The sequence below is a fragment of the Mercenaria mercenaria genome, chromosome 14 (genome assembly GCF_021730395.1).
Source record: "Mercenaria mercenaria strain notata chromosome 14, MADL_Memer_1, whole genome shotgun sequence".
Classification (NCBI taxonomy): Eukaryota; Metazoa; Mollusca; class Bivalvia; order Venerida; family Veneridae; genus Mercenaria; species Mercenaria mercenaria.
Window position 1 is genome coordinate 51,678,667 of NC_069374.1, and position 19,816 is coordinate 51,698,482.

The 19,816-nt window shown below is 33.7% G+C and overlaps 2 protein-coding genes across 2 annotated transcripts in view; both read left to right on the forward strand.

Moving 5' to 3' along the window:
• LOC123527489 (rootletin-like) overlaps window positions 1-16,960 on the forward strand; it is a 119,020-nt gene extending 102,060 nt beyond the window's left edge. The window contains exons 29-36 of the mRNA XM_053522623.1: window positions 4,283-4,423; window positions 4,752-4,891; window positions 5,398-5,527; window positions 8,254-8,454; window positions 8,764-8,933; window positions 10,962-11,015; window positions 12,962-13,103; window positions 13,591-16,960. Coding sequence (XP_053378598.1) covers window positions 4,283-4,423; window positions 4,752-4,891; window positions 5,398-5,527; window positions 8,254-8,454; window positions 8,764-8,933; window positions 10,962-11,015; window positions 12,962-13,103; window positions 13,591-13,929 — 1,317 coding nt within the window. The 3' untranslated portion in view covers window positions 13,930-16,960. The remainder of the gene's footprint in view (window positions 1-4,282; window positions 4,424-4,751; window positions 4,892-5,397; window positions 5,528-8,253; window positions 8,455-8,763; window positions 8,934-10,961; window positions 11,016-12,961; window positions 13,104-13,590) is intronic.
• Window positions 10-4,273, forward strand: LOC128548498 (probable cyclin-dependent serine/threonine-protein kinase DDB_G0292550). Its single transcript, XM_053523477.1, has 2 exons — window positions 10-1,388; window positions 2,831-4,273. The coding sequence occupies exons 1-2, from the start codon at window positions 1,384-1,386 to the stop codon at window positions 3,936-3,938; spliced, it is 1,113 nt and encodes a 370-aa protein (XP_053379452.1). The 5' UTR covers window positions 10-1,383; the 3' UTR covers window positions 3,939-4,273.
• Window positions 16,961-19,816: the final 2,856 nt, after the last annotated feature.

Sequence of the window (19,816 nt, forward strand, 5' to 3'; positions counted from 1 at the left end):
GTACGTAGTCGTTGGAGTAAATGAGGCTGCTCTGATGATAGTGTTTTGCCTGCCCATATAATGTATTTGGTAAAAAAAAATCTGTCTTGATTAGTTCAGCATGGTAATAAGTTTTTGTTCGTGGAACAAAATTTTAGCCATTAGACTTCTTTTCCTTGATCGAATTTTCAGAAAATGAATTTGGATTCTGAAAAAAATATTTCAAAGACAATTTCTCCAGCTACCTTTCAGCATTTTTTATGGAAATTGTTTTCAGGTTTGAGATAGAAGGATTGAGGATGTTCATAGTTTGGTAGCTGCAGTCTAATCTAAAGAAAAAATGTCACTACAGACTGGATTTATGCAAATTTTATTAGTGTAATCTGTTCTAAGAAAAGAGAGACATTTCATCATAACAAAAATGAACTGTCAGTATTCTTTTCCCTTTTCTTTGTGGATTGTCAAAATGTTAAGGATTTTGGTTTTGATATGAAACAAAAGTATTTGAACTATAAAATGTAAGCTTTTTATATCATACATTGTGCAGAAGAAAGGTTCAAATTATCAATTTTTTGAAGAATTTTAAATAGGAATTTGATACATTGATTGAATTGGTGATACATTGACTGAATTATTGATGACTTCTTCTAAAAGAAATGTTTCTCTGTTTTGGTTTAATTTCTACAAATCATGATCAGTTGATTAAATTTATCTAATAGTCTTGCATTGATTGCATACAGTGACTTGTGCATATTTAATGAGGGGATTATGAATATTTAAATAAGATGCAATTTTATAAAGTACATTTTCATAAGATGATTAAGACTAAGTTTATGTTGTGAATTGAAATTAATGAAAAAAGTATATAGATATTGAAAAAGTCTTTGCAAATATCCCCAAGATTTTCATGTTTGTGTAAAATGCTGTTTAGCCTGAATCAAATGAATTGAAAGCTTTCTTACATTGAGTGTATAAAATATGCAAAACTGCCACCATTTCCAAAAAGTAAGTGATAATTATAAAAAATATAATTTCCTTTGCAAGTATCTTGGTGAAAGCCCAATATTTACATGATAAGATATTAATGAATGCAGCAGTGAAACTGGATATAAAAGATGAAAAGAGCAAATCATTGAGATTTTAAGATTACGGAGCAATATGGCTGTCATGCATAATTAACAACATCTTAGTGATTATATCTGCCGAACTACTTCTGTACCTTATGTTGGGTTTTTACAGTACAGAGATGACAGCATAAGACCTTGGTCATTGTCTTAGAACTGTCATATGTGAAATGATTGTCGATTGCGATTAGTGCGATAAATTGGACATAATTGAATTTTTTACCATTATAAAGGGTGTGAATTGGTTGATGCTGGATGTATGTAATTGGGTGAATAAAAAATGAGGTAGTTAATTGTTTTTCTTCAGGTTCATTCTGTCTCTTTGTGTCATTTATCTTACTTTTGTTTCACTGTTAAGGTTACACTGTAATAAAACAGTGAATGTTCTTGCTGGTGAAGAAACCTGTTACGGAGTATTACAGCATTTTTAGATAAATTTTCTTGTGATTATGGTTTAATTTTTTGGAATATACTTTGTGGAATAAGATTTTCTTGGAGTAATGCAAGTAAAATTGAGACTCTAATAAGGGAAATTTCAAGAAAGAATGATAAATTATTAACAGATTGGATGCAAAAAATATTAAGGCTAAGATGGAGCCGCTTGCAGTTGACACAAGTTACGGCAATAATGTGAATGTAAATAGTCTTCCTGGATCAGGGGAGTCACTGCTTATGTCTGTAGATATACAACAAAAATCAGATATAATGTATCAGAATGGTGGTCGAGATTTTGTCGGGGTGTCATCCAGAAGACATTCAAATAATGGTTTTAATGGATCAGATAGACACATTAGTAACAGAAAACAAACAGATGAGTTAAATAATGGGTTTGTTAAATCTAATAGTAATACATCCATAGTAAATACTTACGGTACAAAGCTAGAAAGAATGGATGGGAATACTTACGTTGATTTTAGGGGTTCAGAAACAAATGGGAATAACAGTGGGGTAAATAATCAGAAACTGAATAGACCAAGCAGACAGAACTCTTTTGATAGATATAGTAATGGTATATCAGATTCTGAGAAACATGATTGGTTAAAAGGAAGTAAAACTTTATCGAATAAAAATATGATTCAGAATAACAATGTTGATGCCACTAAAGAATTTGTTGCAAGCAGGGATAAAGGTCATGGGTGGTCATATGTTGTAACTGAACCGAACAAAAATGATTTTGAAAATACTGGATATTGTGATTTTAGTGGGAAACGAGTTGTACATGAGAAATGCAAATTTGGTGCATGTTTGCCTGAAATTGTTTGTGATGGCAATAGAAAGGCTTTAGATCCTGGGCATGAACATTGTCGATTAGGTGTTTGCTTTGTAAGAGAAGCTTTAAAGTATAAAATATCTGGTGAAACATATGATCGGGTGGGAAATGGTCATTCTTTTTCCAATTGTGATATACATTTAAAGTCAGAAATTGAGGAAAATCGAAATGGCCGTGTAATAAAGTCAGGTCATGATCAGACAGACTCGCAATATAGAGTTAGTGATATTGATAAAAGGGTTAGACAAGAAAACAAAATTGAGAAGGAAAGTGCATTGAAAAATGGAAATACAAACTTTCCTTTTCCACATTCTTTTCCTGTTTCGAGTCCAGAATATGGGCGCTTCAATATTGATTACTTACAAGAATTTCATGGGAAAAGTGATTTAAAAGGTTTAAGTGATATTGATAATATAGATGAAATCAGCATCAACCAGTTACACACTCTGGTGGATAGTTCACATAAAAGAAGTAGTGTAAATGGCATAAAAAAGTCAGACAACCGTCATCAAAGATCTCTTGATTCAATGGATAATCTTCGTAATGGTAACAAAAGTCATGGAAATCACCATGGAATGTTCAAAAATGGAAATGGTAGCAATGAAAATAGTAGAAATGGAAATAGTAGAAATGAAAGAAAGGGGCGAAGTGGAAAATCAAATGAGACACACCATGGAAATAGAGTAGACAGTCATAAGGCTGTTTCAAAATATGGAAGAAGTGATGACACAAGAACCAGTAGAAATTCTGATAAAAGTGGACAAAGCCGGCGAGTGAGTCGATGCAGCTCTGTAAATTCACAGGAGTCTGCTTTTCAGGAGTTTCGCCGCAGTCACAAAGTAAATGACAGCCAAAGATTGGATTCCATTTTATGTGTGAGAGATGGTATGAATTTTGCAGAAACTAACAAAGCTATTAACTACCGTACAGATTTAGATGGTAGTTATCTAGGACCTGACCTTACTAACTTTCCTTCAAAAGAAAAAGATCTAGAAACTAATGGATTTGAGCCCTACATGAGTTTACATGGAACAAATGGGCACAAAAATGGTCAGAGATTTGCTAGAGATATAAAACTAGGTGCTAGAGATGAAAAATCTCATAATTATAATTTAAGCTTTGATAAAATGGATTTTGATTTGGATCAAATAAGAAATAGAGAGTATCATGTGTATACAGTGGCCAGTCAGAATGAACAAAAGGGAGACTACTCTAAACACTTTACGAATGGTGCTGATAAATCTCACGCACATGTGTCTGAAAAAGATGGAATATACAAAATGCCTCAAAAAGAATCTGTTAAAAGTTCTTTTGAGAGACCTAGAGCAAAGTCTGACCTAGAATATGGTCATTTGGATGTTATGTTTAAGCATGTAAAAAATGATCATTTTCAAATGGTGCTTGTTGCGGATGAAATGAAGGAGAGAAGAAAAAGAGATCAAGAGATTAACACTAGAACAAATAGATCAGTTGATAATGTAACACAACAGAATAGAACCTCAATACATGATAGGGAAAGTAGGGTTCAAATGTTGGAGCATAAAGAAATGGTAAGATTCTGGTAATGGAAATAGATTTATAATTATGTAAAAACAAGAATCCTATGAAAATTGAAGGAAATGGTGATTACATACTTGTCCCCATAGAATTAGAAAGCTGAATTGAAAAGGACCTCACAAATAAATTTTTATTACTTTAAAAAAACAGGATGCATTTGTATCACTATTAAATGTATAATATTGTTGTGTCTTAGATTGTACCTTTAGTTTTAAGAATTAAAGTCTGTTTAATTTCAAATTCTCAAATTTTATTCTACTTTGAAACTGAAATTTCTTCAGCATAACAGTAAAGAACAAGAAGAAGCTAACATATGAAGAATTAATTTTTTTTCTTCCCTGTATGATTTCAGGTTCTACAAGACCGTGTGGAATCCCTGACCAAGAATATCCAGGATCTGGAAGGCAAGGCACAGTCCCTACAGCTGACTATTGACAGACTGAGCTCCGCCCTCACCAGGACCGAGGAGGAGGAAAACCAACAGAAAGAAAAGGTGACAGTTAATGTCAAAATCAGAGCCTTTAGTTATAAAGACGCAGTAGAAACTTATACAAGCCACTGAAGACAATTTTGAAATTGAAAATTAATTGTAAAATAGTATGTAAGGTATGACATAGCTTTGCTGTTATTACTTAGCTGTAAAATTGGATTACAGGCACAGAATACATGCACCTTATAAGTTATATATTTAAAAAAAAAAAATTCAAATGGTTTCAAAGAAATGGTTCGCAAGATTTAAATGTTATACATGTAATCATTATGGTAAATGTATATCTGTATTTCAGATTTATATTTATTTAGATGTTATTCCATCATTACAGGTTCATCATTTGAACTCTTCATTGTCCGACAACCAGGCCACTATTGCAGAACTTGAGGAACGCCTCACTCACCTCCAGAGGGCGCTAACTAGTAGTGAGCATGATCGTAGAATATTGCAGGAACGTCTTGATACTACCAGGTATTTACTGAGTAAAATAACATTTTCTTAACATTTAAAGTAAAACCTGTTAAGTCAAATTTATTAGGTTGTCATATGGCATTTACATAAATTTGTGAAGAATATGACAGTATTGTGTTGTAGACGATGTATTGTGTACAAGTCTTAAAATGGTTCTGTTCTGTTCAGTTCTATTGCCGAATTTCAGGTATTTTGAGTTAAGTCCCTTGTGGGACTTCCAGTGCATAAAGTTCAGTGTTGAATGTAATTTGCTCTTCACAATAGTGCAAACAGGTTTCTACTTGGATATCATAAGATTGTATTTTTGAGAAAGAGAGAAAATGTTACTAAACTTTGAAGAATACGTTGTTACACCTTCAGCTAATCTTTCTAATATATTTTGTTAAATTATCTCCCTTTCTACAAGTTTCTTGCTTTTCTACTGATCAAAAAAATGCCATGTGCTGTCAGACCAGATATATTCCGTATCCAGTAAGTAATTCCAAATTTTGCATAATGATTTTCAGACAAGGTTTGAATGAGGCAAAGAAACAGAACCACAGTCTCCTGGAACGAGTCCAGAGCATGCAGAGTGAGCTAAGTGAGGCTGAAGTGAACAGATCCGAGCTTGACGGACAGATCAGACAAGGTCACAGTGTAAGTTGACTTTCTTTATTATATATCGATACATTGATACATTAATCCTTAGCCTGCTAAATCTTTAAAATGAACTGGTCCATTTGGGCAGTATCATTTATTATTTGAAGGGATGTTCACTGAAAATTTACTGACTGAATAGCTAACCTGGTCTGCGCTGGTCGCAAAGGCAGAATCACTTGCCACCAGCAGGCTAAAGGTGAAGACATCCCAAGGTTTCATTATCTTTTAAACTAATTCAGAAGGCTGCATTGGTTCCTCCATGCCTGCGTGGCCAGGTGGGTAAGGTTGCTGTCTTTGAAACACTTACCCCTCACTGCTGCGGGTTCAGAATATCAGTTTTAGTGCAGAATTTTTTCATAGAGCCAAAATATAAAAATATGTTTGTTTGCTGTCTCCCTACCTACCCACTTAAAATGCTGCGCCCCATAAGTTTTTAGGTCGACTATTCGAAGAATAGTCTAGCTGTTCTACTCACCCTGGCGTCGGCGTTGGGGTCACACCTTGGTTAAGTTTTTGCATGCAAGTACATACAGCTATCATTTAAAGGCATATAGCTTTGAAACTTATTTATTCTTTTTCTAGGTCAATTACCAACCTCACTGGGTCAAGTTCCATAACTCTAACATGTATTTTGAGCAAATTATGCCCCCTTTTGGACTTAGAAAATTCTGGTTAAAGTTTTACATGCAAGTTACTATCTCCAAAACTAATGCAGATATTGAATTGAAACTTCACATGTATCTTTAGGGTTATAAAACTAGTTGATAGCACCAAGTCCCATAACTCTGACCTTCATTTTGGCCAAATTATGCCCTCTTTTGGACTTAGAAAATTCTGGTTAAAGTTTTGCGTGCAAGTACATACAGCTATTACTAAAAGGCATATAGATTTGAAACTTATTTTTTCTTTTTCTAGATCAATTACCTACCTCACTGGGTCAAGTCCCATAACTCTGACATGTATTTTGGCCAAATTATGCCCCCTTTTGGACTTAGAAAATTCTGGTTAAAGTTTTGCGTGCAAGTACATACAGCTATTACTAAAAGGCATATAGATTTGAAACTTATTTTTTCTTTTTCTAGATCAATTACCTACCTCACTGGGTCAAGTCCCATAACTCTGACATGTATTTTGGGCAAATTATGCCCCCTTTTGGACTTAGAAAATCCTGGTTAAAGTTTTACATGCAAGTAACTATCTCCAAAACTACTACAGATATTAAATTGAAACTTCACATGTGTCTTCGGGGTTATAAAACTAGTTGATAGCACCAAGTCCCATAACTCTGACATGTATTTTGGGCAAATTATGCACCTTTTGGACTTAGAAAATCCTGGTTAAAGTTTTGCGTGCAAGTACATACAGCTATTACCAAAAGGCATATAGCTTTTAAACTTATTTATTCTTTTTCTAGGTCAATTACCAACCTCACTGGGTCAAGTTCCATAACTCTTAACATGTATTTTGAGCAAATTATGCCCCCTTTTGGACTTAGAAAATTCTGGTTAAAGTTTTACATGCAAGTTACTGTCCCCAAAACTAATGCAGATATTGAATTGAAACTTAACATGTTTCTTCGGGGTTATAAAACTAGTTGATAACATCAAGTCCCATAACTCTGATATGTATTTTGGTCAAATTATGTCCCCTTTCGAACTTAAAACTCTTTTGATATTTAACATTTTGGGTAATAATTTCCTGCTTCTGTGACAATATTTCGAATAGTCGAGCTTGGCTGTCTTACGGACAGCTCTTGTTATTGGACAATGCTGGTCAAATTTTTTTTAAAGTTGCGATATGACAAGTGCCGCATATATTTCAAGTAAGCAAAATAATAAGAAAGTTTAAATTGTATTATTTAATGTCATCCTTTTATACAACATATACAGATTTGTGTTATTTTTTCAGAAGAAATATTATGTAAGAAAAGATCAAATATCTACTGGTAAAAGTATAATCCCCCACCAAAAAAAAAAATTGCCTACCTACCTACCCAACTTTAAAAAGTAGGGTCGGGAGACAGCAAACAAAGACTTTTTTAAATGTGGCCTAGTAGGAAGCCATCCATCTAACTCGTACAAGGTCAGTGGTTATACATGGATGCCCACTCGTGCTGAAACAATACCTGGAGAGGCACCTTGGGTCTTCCTCCACCACTAAAAAGTTGCCATATGACCTAAAATTGTATCAGTTTGACTTGAAACACTTACGGTAAAAAAACTCCATTGGTTCCTCAAAATAAACTGTGCATGTTATTTGCCATGTATTGTTATCCCAAGTCATGTAATGCACCTTCATAAATGTAACTTTGTTGTAATTCATTTAATACAACATAATCAGCTGTTGGATTTACTTGAGGTTATACAAAAGTCCAAATATAAAGAAGACAAAGAACTATAGATTACCGTATAAGTGGAATAGTTTACGATGTGGAAATGTTCGTAAATTCAAGAAATTCGGGGAAAATATCAGCCAGTATGAATGCCCACATTCACCAAGACGTGTCATTATATGGTCAAGTAAAGATAACCAAATTTAGCTTCGGCACTTGCATTTTTGGTGATTCATGAATATTTCCATTAGTGAAATGTCTAGAATGAGCAATTGGCAAACTATTTTAACCCGTGAATGTATTCACTTATACAGTACTAATGGTAGATTCAGTTCCACACTTCTTATTACTATGATATTTGACTACATGGTGAATATATTGTGTTTTCCAGGTGCTTCTACAGAGACAAGAAGCTGAGCAGGATTTGACGATGAAGATTGAAAAATTACAGGCAGAGAGGTCAAGCCTCCAGGAGCGAGTTCAGGCCCTCCAGCGTGCCCTTGCTACCCTCGAAACCGAGAAGCGTGAGACTGAACGAGATCAAATCAGGCTCGAGAAAGATAAATCCGCTCTGCAAAAAACTCTTGACAAGGTATGTTTTATAACTTAATTTGATAGATAGATTTTTGAACCCTAAATATATGATAGCATATAGGTTTTGCTAGTACGTCTATTTAACCTGAAAATCTTACATGTCGCCTGCTTCTTTATCAGGTAGAATTTGATAAAACCTTCACAGACTAGTGGTTGCCTACTATTAAAGTTATGGCAAGATAATATTTTATTGAGGTACAAGTTTCATTTGTATACTTTTCTTTCATTATCAAATTATGACACATGTTTTATGGGATAGCTCCTGTACTGAATATACAATTTTCACATGTCTATTTTGTCCGTATAGGTTGAACGTGAAAAGTTGAGGTCAGAGGAGCTTGCTAGCAAGACTGTTATGGAACGTACCAGCCTGGACCGTAGTCTGTGCAAGGTTGAAGAAGACAACGCTGACCTAGCAACCAAGGTTCAAAACCTGCAGGCCCAACTGGCAGAGGCAGAGCAGCAACATGCACAAAGGTAATAAAATTGTTTTCAGATTGCAACTGTGGAATTTTACCTACCCAAGTTTTCCTATTTTCCCCTTAGGCTCTTCAATACCAGGTACAACTCCTTGTTGAAGAGCAAGATCAGTAATATTGGTGGTTTATTTTTTATTAGAATTTATTTGGCCTCTGTTGTTAGAATTTGGGCCTGTATTTTTCTAAGTTTAAAGGCTGAAACATAAGACTTAAAACTTTATAATTCAAAGTATTCAATTTGCCGTAACTTTGTTCGTAGTGAACTTGTAATTTACTGAGCTATTTCTTAGTTTGAAATTCACATTCTTCCAAATTTCTTATACAGTCCATACTAATGTGAAAATTACGGAGCAAAAAGAACATTTAGCGTTTTAATGTCTTGAGTCTAAATCTTATACAGCTGTATGTCCAGGGTTAATTGGTGATGGATTTGTTTTGACTAAATAAATGAGCCGCGCTGTGGGAAAACCAACATAGTGGCTTTGCGACCAGCATGCATCCACGCAGTCTGGTCAGGATCCATGCTGTTCGCTAACAGTTTCTCTGATTGCAATAGGCTTTGAAAGCGAACAGCATGGATCCTGACCAGACTACGCGGATGCACAGCTGGTCTGGATCCATGCTGGTCGCAAACGCACTATGTTGGTTTAATTTGGACCGGTTTCACCCCTCCCAGATCTTCAACACCAATTTAATTTTTCAGGACAGTCGGTGAATTCCACTGTCATTATTTCAGTAAGCTGGTCTGGATCCATGCTGGTCGCAAAGCCACTATGTTGGTTTTCTCATGGCACGGCTCAAATGTCCATTACCAAAGAACTGTCATAATCATGGGGAATTTAACAGCAATTTGAAATATGAAAAAAAAATGTTTTTTCTAATTTCTTCATGTTTAAACTATTTCCGTTTTGATTTTAGCTTAATTTTCACTACTTAAGTTTGTAATAAATGGAAATGCCCTGAAAGGATATATTTATGTTTAATTTAAGTCATTTATATGAAATTATATCGCTGCTTGTTTTAACAGTGTTGATGAAATTGAAAAGAAGCATTTTGCTAGGTATCAGGTTTGGTCAAGTATGCTGTATGTATCTGATGCAGTCTAAAATGTGTTAGAAAAAAAAGTATTTTGATAGAAACTAAAAAAAAAGAAAGAAAAACAAAGAAAAACAAAAAAGCTGATGTTAGTTTTGCTTATTATGCATGTTCCCTTTTGCTTCATTTTATCACAATGCAGATAGGCTTTACAAATGAAGTTTTGTGTTTTACATTTCCTTGCAAATTAAGTTATCTGCATATATATTAATTATAACACTAAATATGTATGCGAAAGATTTTAATGGAAAATTAGGTTCACTATATGGGCATTCGCTCTACCGAAGTCGGGTATCAGATACATACATAGATAATTGTTTCTGAGACAGGGTTTATTCATATCACTGTCCATTATGTTTTTCTGACTAGTTTGAAAATATCTCGACTGGTTCCAAAAAATATACTGATATGGTTTACTGGGTTAAAACTTGTCATGCTGAAAATGTACTTTTGTTTAAAAAACAACAACTACAATGGCTTGTTTCAAAAATGGACAAGATATTTCAGTAAATGAAAGATGGTTTATAAAAATAATGTTCTAATTAGAAAGAAAATTGTTAAAGGAAATCAAGGTTTCCATTCAATGATTTTGTGGTAATAATGCAACTGAAAGAGTTGTTGGATCTGTATAATCAGTAAAATTTGTGGGGGATTTAATTTCACAACTTATTTTTGAATATTTCTTGAAAATTAGTTCTTGTGAAAGCTTGGATTTTAAATATTTTTTTAAGGGGAAAAACGTTTCGCTTACTTGAGTCACTTGACTGATTCTAGGTTTTATTAAATTTTGGTCACACAAAAATATCTGGTATTGTGTTAGTAAGTGCTAGGTGCTATTTCCGTGTGGATGTATTCGATTCCTTGCTCTGAACTGAAATCTATAAGGGATGATATGACTAATTCCTGTCTCACAGTTCTATAATATTTTTAGATTTTGGTGGGACCGATTTGAGGAGGCCCAGGCGTTAATTCGCCAGTTATTAGGGTATAGAGGCTTGCCTAATATTAAATTGTGGTTTTCAATCTGACCAGTAGAAAATTTAGATCTTTGGTATTTTAAGAGCTTTGATAATTATTGTCCGTTATGTTTAACCAAGCTCATTACAGTGTTTTTCATAGTAAAGATTCTTTATTTAAAAAACATGTTTCTGAGAAAGTATACAGTCAAATTTCGTTTGTTCAGACTAGATGGGACAGTCAAAGTTAATTAGAGTTATTGGTAGTTTGAGCCATCGAAATTACACATTATTATAGCGACTTTGCCGGGACCTGATGATGAGTTCAAGCAAAGGTTGGCATTCAAATTATCTGAGTTAAAGTGAATGAAGTTGGACTTTATATGTTGGAAAATGCAGAGCGCAATCTTCTGATATTCAAACTTTTTTTTCAAATTTTGTCTTTAAAAGACACTAGGGTGGCAGTTGTCTTAAAAAAGAAAAGGTTTGACTTTCATGCAAGCTCAAAGTCTTATATTTTCTTGAAAGAAGCTCATGTATTTATTTGTACAGAAGTTGTTATTTTACACAGTGATGAGCTTGTGTGGTTTATACATGGTAAGCCTCTTAACTTATTTCAGAAAATAAAAAATATTCTTGAAGAGGAATTAACGTTTACCTCCCCTGGATGAAGTTTATTCCAGTTCTTTGAAATCTTTTGATAAAACTGTGAAATTTCAGCAAATGAATTGATATGTTAATGCCTGGGCCTTACCATGTTTTACATTGATTTCAGTATTAAGTCATTGACTTTGCATTAACATTGTGCTTTTGTAAGATAATACAAAATTTATGTAGTGTAAATAGCAAAAAAAGGTTTGCATTATTTTGATAAGAAAACATATAGTTTTCTTTGTTTTTGAAGCCAAAAACAATTCTGACTTAAGTTTATATTAAATTGATGTTGGAATCTGGGAATTCTTATAATACACAGCATGAAGTATAGTTCTAAAACACACTAGAATGCAGGCATTGAAGACTTTTTTCATGTTAAGTGTTCAATTTCATTTTATGAATAATACAAATTTGTTATTTATGAAATGTTTTAGAGAGAATGCTTTGCAAGCAAAGTAAGTTTGTTTCACAAAGGAATAATGCTTACAATAGGGAATTCACGTTACTTATTTTCAGACTGAATTCATCTTTGCACAGTTTTGTCTTGCAAGCTTTTAGGTGTTTCTTAGGATTCTAAACTTTTATAATTGATGTTGAATTATTTAACTTAGTTTGTGTTCATTTATTATGGTGGATAATGTTGTAGTGCAGTGATGGAGAGTTAAAAAGGGTTAATATTGATGTTTTTCGAGTGCCTTTTTGTGCATTTTAACAAAATTGATGCTTGAATGGAAGAGTTTTACTGTAATTTCTCTGCAGTGTTTTCTTCAGCACATCTTCAACTTTCTGCTGAAAAAAAGTTAAATTTTCAGTAAAAACTGATATCTAATATAAGTATGTTCCAGACAGGCACATCTTTTCTTCAGGGCCTGAAGTCTATAGGACTGATTGGAGATATTTTACTGTTGTTATCTGTAGAAATTTTATACAAATAATGACTCTAAAACATATACAGATTATAAAATGAGTTTGGAGACCAGTCTAAAAACTCTAGTATCTGATTGGTTGTTTCTGAGCACAAGTTTGAAATTGACCAATGGCAAGGTTGCATTTTGAAACTGGTTCATTCTCATTATAAGTTGAGGTTTTTCTGAATGCAGAGTTTTAGTTTTAGATTGCAGATGGAAAAAAGCCAAAAATTATCAAGTTTAATCACGGGCTCTTTTGAAAGGGAAAGAACCTTTTAAGATGTGTCAGTCTTATTGTACAAGTCTTGTTAAATATAAATGCAGTTTAATTAAAAAAAAAAAAAAGAATGAACTAAGATATTAACTTGAGTATGTAACAGAAATATTAACATTAACATGTGCTTATATTACAGGTTGATTGACCTTACAACGCGTCACCGTGCCGAGACCGAGATGGAAACTGAGCGTCTGCGCCAGGCACAGATGCAGGCTGAACGTCTGCTTGACTCGAGAGAACGTGCCAATAGGCAGAAAGTCAAGGGCATGGAAGAAACGGTAAGACATTGCGTTTTAAGACTTCTGCCATTTTTTTTTTTTGGAAAAAAAAAAGGTTTTAATAACTTCCAGTTTTTTAGAATTTCAAGAATGTATTGATAGACAGATTCTAAAAAAATTATACTAATATTCCGAATTTAGTATATGGTTTGTCCATGCAGACGGCACTGAAAAACTCAGCATGTAATAATAAAGAATGCAGAAATCAGTGCAGAATCACAAAGCATGAATAAGGGTAAAAAAAAAAAAGATAGGAAATTACTGAAAATTATCATATTTTTGGCAGGTATGAACTTAATACATTAAATCTTTTTCAGGACAATCTTAGCATGAACAGAAAACTCATTTTTTATCCATTTGAAATAAATTAATTCAGGACCTGGTTTGAGCTTGTGATGGACATTTGAATTCATGCAATCAGTGTGAACTTTTACTGCATAATTCCATTCATTTTGAAAGCAATTCTGAATATCTCTTCAAATTTCAGATTGCTACATTGAAAGACCAGCTTGCGACTGAGATGCGTAAACGTCAGCAGTACATTCAGAGAAGTGCTCGCACTGGCGATGAGATCAATGACATCCGTTCCATGTTAGATAACTCCCTAACAACTGTAGGCCGAGATCCCAGTCTGGATAGACAACTTCTGGAAATCGAAACACGTAAACTTGATGATTCTCTAGATGTGCACAGTTATCCAGCAAGAACACCAACTCGCCGAAGATCACCAATGCGCACACAGGCCACACCACCAACTCGCCTTGGGGCTCGGTCTCCATTTGGACGCACTGGTAGCCCAATGTCTATGCGTAAATTGAAAAAATAGTGCCTAACATTCATATAGTTTTACAATTAGAGGAACTATTGTAGAACTGCTATATCTTTGTGTAGGAAAGATAAAACAGTTTCACAACAACCCTCAACAAACTTTTTATTGTTTCAAGTGCAACTTCGATCATTACAGTGATTGTTTGTATAGAACTTTAAATCAAATTTCATTCATTTCAAGGAAGTGTTAACTAAGTCATAGGTAAAGTCAAATCAAAAGGGACTATTACAGTAGATATAAACCTTTCATGATTTATATTAGATAGGTATGCAAACCAAAAATATTTGCATTATTTAAATTGTATAATCTCCACAACAATAAAAATTCACATAGTTACGTTGTATGGCTTAGTCATATTTCAAATACACATAAGGAATATATTTGGTACACATTTTAAACTCACTTGAAAGAGATGATTTAGAATTTGTTGTAGAATTAGGTCTTTGTTCTATTTTATTCACTACTTTTTCATCCAGACAAAGGGAGTGAACTGTGAGCTAGCCGCTAATTGCTGCCTGTTTTACCAGTCTGTGATTTCGTGTGTACTTAGTCACAAAAGCAATTTTTGATAATTGGCATAGATGCAATTTTACCTACAGTTGTTGTTTTAATATTTTACAAGCATATATGTGATATAATGTTTTGTTTTTGATGTTGCATTGATACACAAGTAGTTAGTGTTTTTGTTTTGACCAAAGACAACTTCTATCAATATGACACTTGTAGCAATAAGTTATAAATTTATATCTTCAGATTACATAACTTGTTTATTATAAAGTTTTTGCAGTCATTAAAAAGACTAGAATTACAATAAAAAAACTTCATTAAGAGATTATCAGTGTAGCAGAAGAATACATCATTGGCCCAATATTTACATGTTATCTGGTCTATGTCCAATAACTGACTTAGACCCAATTTTTTCTGCTATCTGGTTTGCAAATCTATCTTTAAATATGGCTAAATATAAACTGTCTGTTATATAATTAAGGTATTTATTATTAATTTATACACTCTAAAGTTTGCTTTTTTGCTTTCATATATAAGCTACAAGATGATATTGGATAAAGTGTCAGTATTAAAATAGATAGTTGCAAAACTGAAACTTTTTGTGTCACATTTATTTATTGCACACTTGCAGCTTGTTGGAGATACCCACTTGTATATGACCAAAAAGTGAATAAATGTTTCACAAACAACAGTTTTGCAATGTCACACATTAATCGGGATTTAATAATTATATACACTGTGATATGGAGTTATTGTATAATCATCAACATTGTTTTTTTTTCTTTGCTTTAATTATGTATAGTGCACAATTAATTTATTACAACCACCTGTTAATACAGAGATACTGGCCCTGGCTAAATCATCTTGAGATAACTATTTGCACATATACGATCTTTGTGACATTGTCAGTTTGTGGCCCAGGCAAGACTGAAGAACTTAAGTTTTTGTTCCCAAGTAAATGTCTAAGGGGTCAAAGTTTTAAGAATAAGCTTGGAGACCAGTCAAACACAACATTGCATCTGATTGGCTGAGCCTTAGCATGACTTGAAATTAACCAATGGCATTGTAATACTGGTATTCAAACTTAGCGAAGTCCCAGTATTTCTGTATAACATTAAGAAATTGCTGATAAATGCTTAATTAGTAGAATTTCTAATATTCAAATTAGTGTTTTGAAGCTAAGAAGCTTTTATGCAATAAGATGATATAAGTTTTGCATTGATCATTGACAAATCCTGCTGAAGATAGTGGAAAGGTGTGGACAAGATGAGCTATAGGTCCAGCTACAGTATTTTACTAGGCAGCAAAGCATCCCATTGACCCAGATATTTTTGCCCATGTGCTTTATATTCATTCCATCTCACTGACTCAGATTAGTTCTCATGCTGATATTCCGTCCAAACAAAATGGCTGCCATGATACAAAAGGGGAACAAAATAAGCGATTGTGATACATATTTTTGATGTACGTGTCGCTGTAAAGAATTGTGTAACTGGGAAAATGGTGTATATATTAAACCATGTTTGATTTAAAAGAAATATTTATTTTTTATACAGTGTACTGATCATGTGCTGATTGTATGTTTCTAAAATTAAAATACCAATTTTTGTTTTTACTGTTTATGTCAAAGTTTAAATTGTATGTTGTGTTGTTTTAGGTATTTGAATTCATTTTTAGACTGGCAGGGTTGGAAAATGTATTACTGAGTGTTTTATAATTGTATGATTTGACTGGCATAGTTATTGCCTAGTCACAAAGACTGGCCATCTTTAATATATAGTACATGTAGATGTGATTGCATCAGAATTAGCACTGTTGTTTTCTTTGGTATATTTCATACACTTTTACTGAGCAAAAATATAATATGAGTTTCACACATTTAGGTGAATTTTCAGAGCACGACCTTTCTGAAGATTTTGTGTAGTTGTTTACAAATTGAAATCGAAGTCTTAATTTCTGTGTGTATATTATTACAAGAAGTATAGACACAAGTTTGAAAAAAATCATTTAGCAGACCTCTCAGTGGTTTATTTATTTGAAGCTATATGTATGAAAGTTAGTAAGATTTTATAAGAACTGCCTTATACTGATGATGTATTTTTTTTTAACATTTTATCGGTAATTGTGTAGAAGTACAATATTACCCCACCCACATATTTACACAGCTTGGTGTGTTAGTTTGGATCACAAAAGTTAAAAATCTCTTAGGTTTTAGTTATTTTCTTTTTCATATCTTATTCATATCTTATTCTTTATATATTCTTTTTTTCTCCAGAGGGTTTACTCTTTACTCTTTCAGGCTTTGCACATTGTCTTGATTTGGAAGCAAACTTGTCTCTCAGTTTTGATGAGAATTTATCTATATACTTTTTAACATTTTATCTATTTTTAGACAGTCATAGAAATCCGTCCCTTTGTATTTTTTTCTGTTAAAGTTTTTGTTAGTTTCTTTATTATCCATTATGAGTTACACTATGTACTCTTCACTTCAAACCAGGAATAAAGTGTGTTTAATATAGAATATTGTGTGTCTTTTGTTTTTGAAACCTTCCCCATCGTAATATACCCTATCATAACACTCTCAAATAAAACTTCAGCAGGGGCGTGGGCAGTGTTGCATTTTCCATTACAGCTTGTGTACAGATTCAATCAAACAGAGTCTGCATATTTTCACTTTTTGTCTTGTTTTGGTGTTTCCGAGGGATCTACCTTTAAGATTTTATTTAAAAGTCACTATAAAAGGTCAACTAAACAACAAAGTGTGTAATTTTCAGATAAGCATGTGATAATTTGATAGAGGTGTAATCTGCAAGAGGCCGCCCTAGCGCTTGTCACAGGCTCGTGCATGTCTCTCAGCCGTTACTGCAATGTACTGTGGTCACATCATTGTGTGATTGCAAATCGATGAACAAGGGAGATCGTAATGCTTGATTGATATCCTGGAAAGCTGAATGTGGCTCATTCTTTAGTGTTTTTTTTTTTTCAAAAAGTTTAGAGATAAAAAATGCACCATAAAACCATGTGAATTTCATATATCTGTAAGTAGAGGACATTTATCACTGCAATTGAATGCATTCATATATTACATAATTCAGCTAGCCTCAACTTTGGTTGTCTCGTTCAGGGGAATATTCCTGTAAACATATTTAAATCCTGTTTTGCATGACAAAGTTATAGACTGGAGAAGAAAAAAAATCCCATTGACCTTTGATCTCTGAGTTTGACCTTGACCTTTAAGCTTGGGTTCTGGGTTTTAGCATGACATGTCGTATTATCATGGGGAATATAGTACCAAGTAATATTAAAATCCTTTAATGAATGACACAGTTATGGACTGGACACAAAACAGACCCTGTTTATACCAATTAAGACATCTGACTGCCAAGTAAGACCTTTACCTTTGAGTTAGGGTTCTGAAAGTTGTGCTTTACACATTGTTTTATCATGAGGTATATTTGTGCCAAGTAATGTTAAAATCCCTGCATGGATGGCAGAGTTTAAGACGGGAAAAAAAACCTATTGACCTTTGATCTCCAATTCTGACCTTGACCTTCGAGCCATCATGGGGAACATTTGTGTCAGTAAATATAAAATTCCTTCATGAATGATAGGTTATGGATCAGACATGAAACTGCGGATGGACAGACGGAATGACGAGCGGAAAAGCGCATTCCTATAGTCCATAAAACTGGTTTCCAACCTGTAGGGGACTAAAAAATGTTCTCCAAAGGTAACATTGACCTTGGAACTAGGGGTCTGGGTCTGGGTCTTGCGCATGACACATCAACTGATTGTAGGTAATATTTGTGACAAGCAAGTTTAAAATCTCTTCATTGATGGCCAAGTTATGGACCAGACACAAAACAGATCATGTTAACATTTGACCTCTAAGCATGACCTTGACATTGGAGCCAATGCTCTGGGTCTTGTGCATGACACGTCTTCTCATTATGGCAAAGTTATTTCAAAATGCCGTTATTGATGGCAGGGTAAAGGCCAAGACAAGAATTTACACGGATGCATACAAGGACAGTGCAATTTTAATATGCCCACATTCGGGGGATAAGAATCAAAGTGTTAATAAAAAGCTACTCGTATTTGCTGAAACATCTTTCTATAATATAATGGTGTTATGAACAAATAAAAAAACTAAAATGATCAAATGTTTGTGTTAAAATTCCCAATAAAGTAAAGAAATAAATTTAATCAAAGAATGATTACATGAAGAGGCATTAGCTCTATTGGGATTAATTTGTTCACTAGTCAGTAGTGTATATGTATTTACAACTATGCTTTGCAGCAATGTTATATTTTGGCATATCACTGATCGCAGAGGAAGAAACCGATAGGTGGACGGTTAAATAGACTGGCTGTACTCTTCACTATTTTCTGGCACTGAGTTAACAAATTGTAGGGAGTCTAAAGTGGTCGTATATTCATGGCATTGCCGGTCAGTATCTAAGTGTGTCAGTTTCTCAGTATGACAGCTTTTCAGTGTGTCAGTATCTCATTTCAGTGTGTCAGTATCTCAGTGTGTCATTATTTCAGTGTGTCAGTATCTCAGTGTGTCAGTATTTCAGTGTGTCAGTATCTCAGTATCTCATTATCTCAGTATCTCATTATTTCCGTGTGTCAGTATCTCATTATTTCAGTGTGTCAGTATCTTAGTATTTCAGTGTGTCAGTATCTCAGTATGTCAGTATTTCAGTGTGTCAGTATTTCAGTATTTCAGTGTGTCAGTATCTCAGTGTGTCAGCATTTCAGTGTGTCAGTATTTCAGTATCTCAGTGTGTCAGTATCTTATTATTTCAGTGTGTAAGTATCTCATTATTTCAGTATCTCAGTATTTCAGTGTGTCAGTATCTCAGTATTTCAGTGTGTCAGTATCTCAGTGTGTCAGTTATTTCAGTGTGTCAGTATTTCAGTATCTCAGTGTGTCAGTATTTCAGTGTGTCAGTATTTTAGTGTGTCAGTATCTCAGTGTGTCAGTATTTCAGTATCTCAGTGTGTCAGTATCTCATTTTTTCAGTGTGTCAGTATCTCATTATTTCAGTTTGTCAGTATCTCATTATTTCAGTGTGTCAGTCTCTCATTATTTCAGTGTGTCAGTATCTCATTATTTCAGTGTGTCAGTATCTCAGTGTGTCAGTATTTCAGTGTGTCAGTATTTCAGTGTGTCAGTATTTCAGTATCTCAGTATTTCAGTGTCAGTATTTCAGTATCTCAGTGTGTCAGTATTTCAGTATCTCATTATTTCAGTGTGTCAGTATTTCAGTTTGTCAGTATTTCAGTGTGTCAGTATTTCAGCATCTCAGTGTGTCAGTATTTCAGTGTGTCAGTATTTCAGTATCTCAATGCGTCAGTATCTCATTTTTTC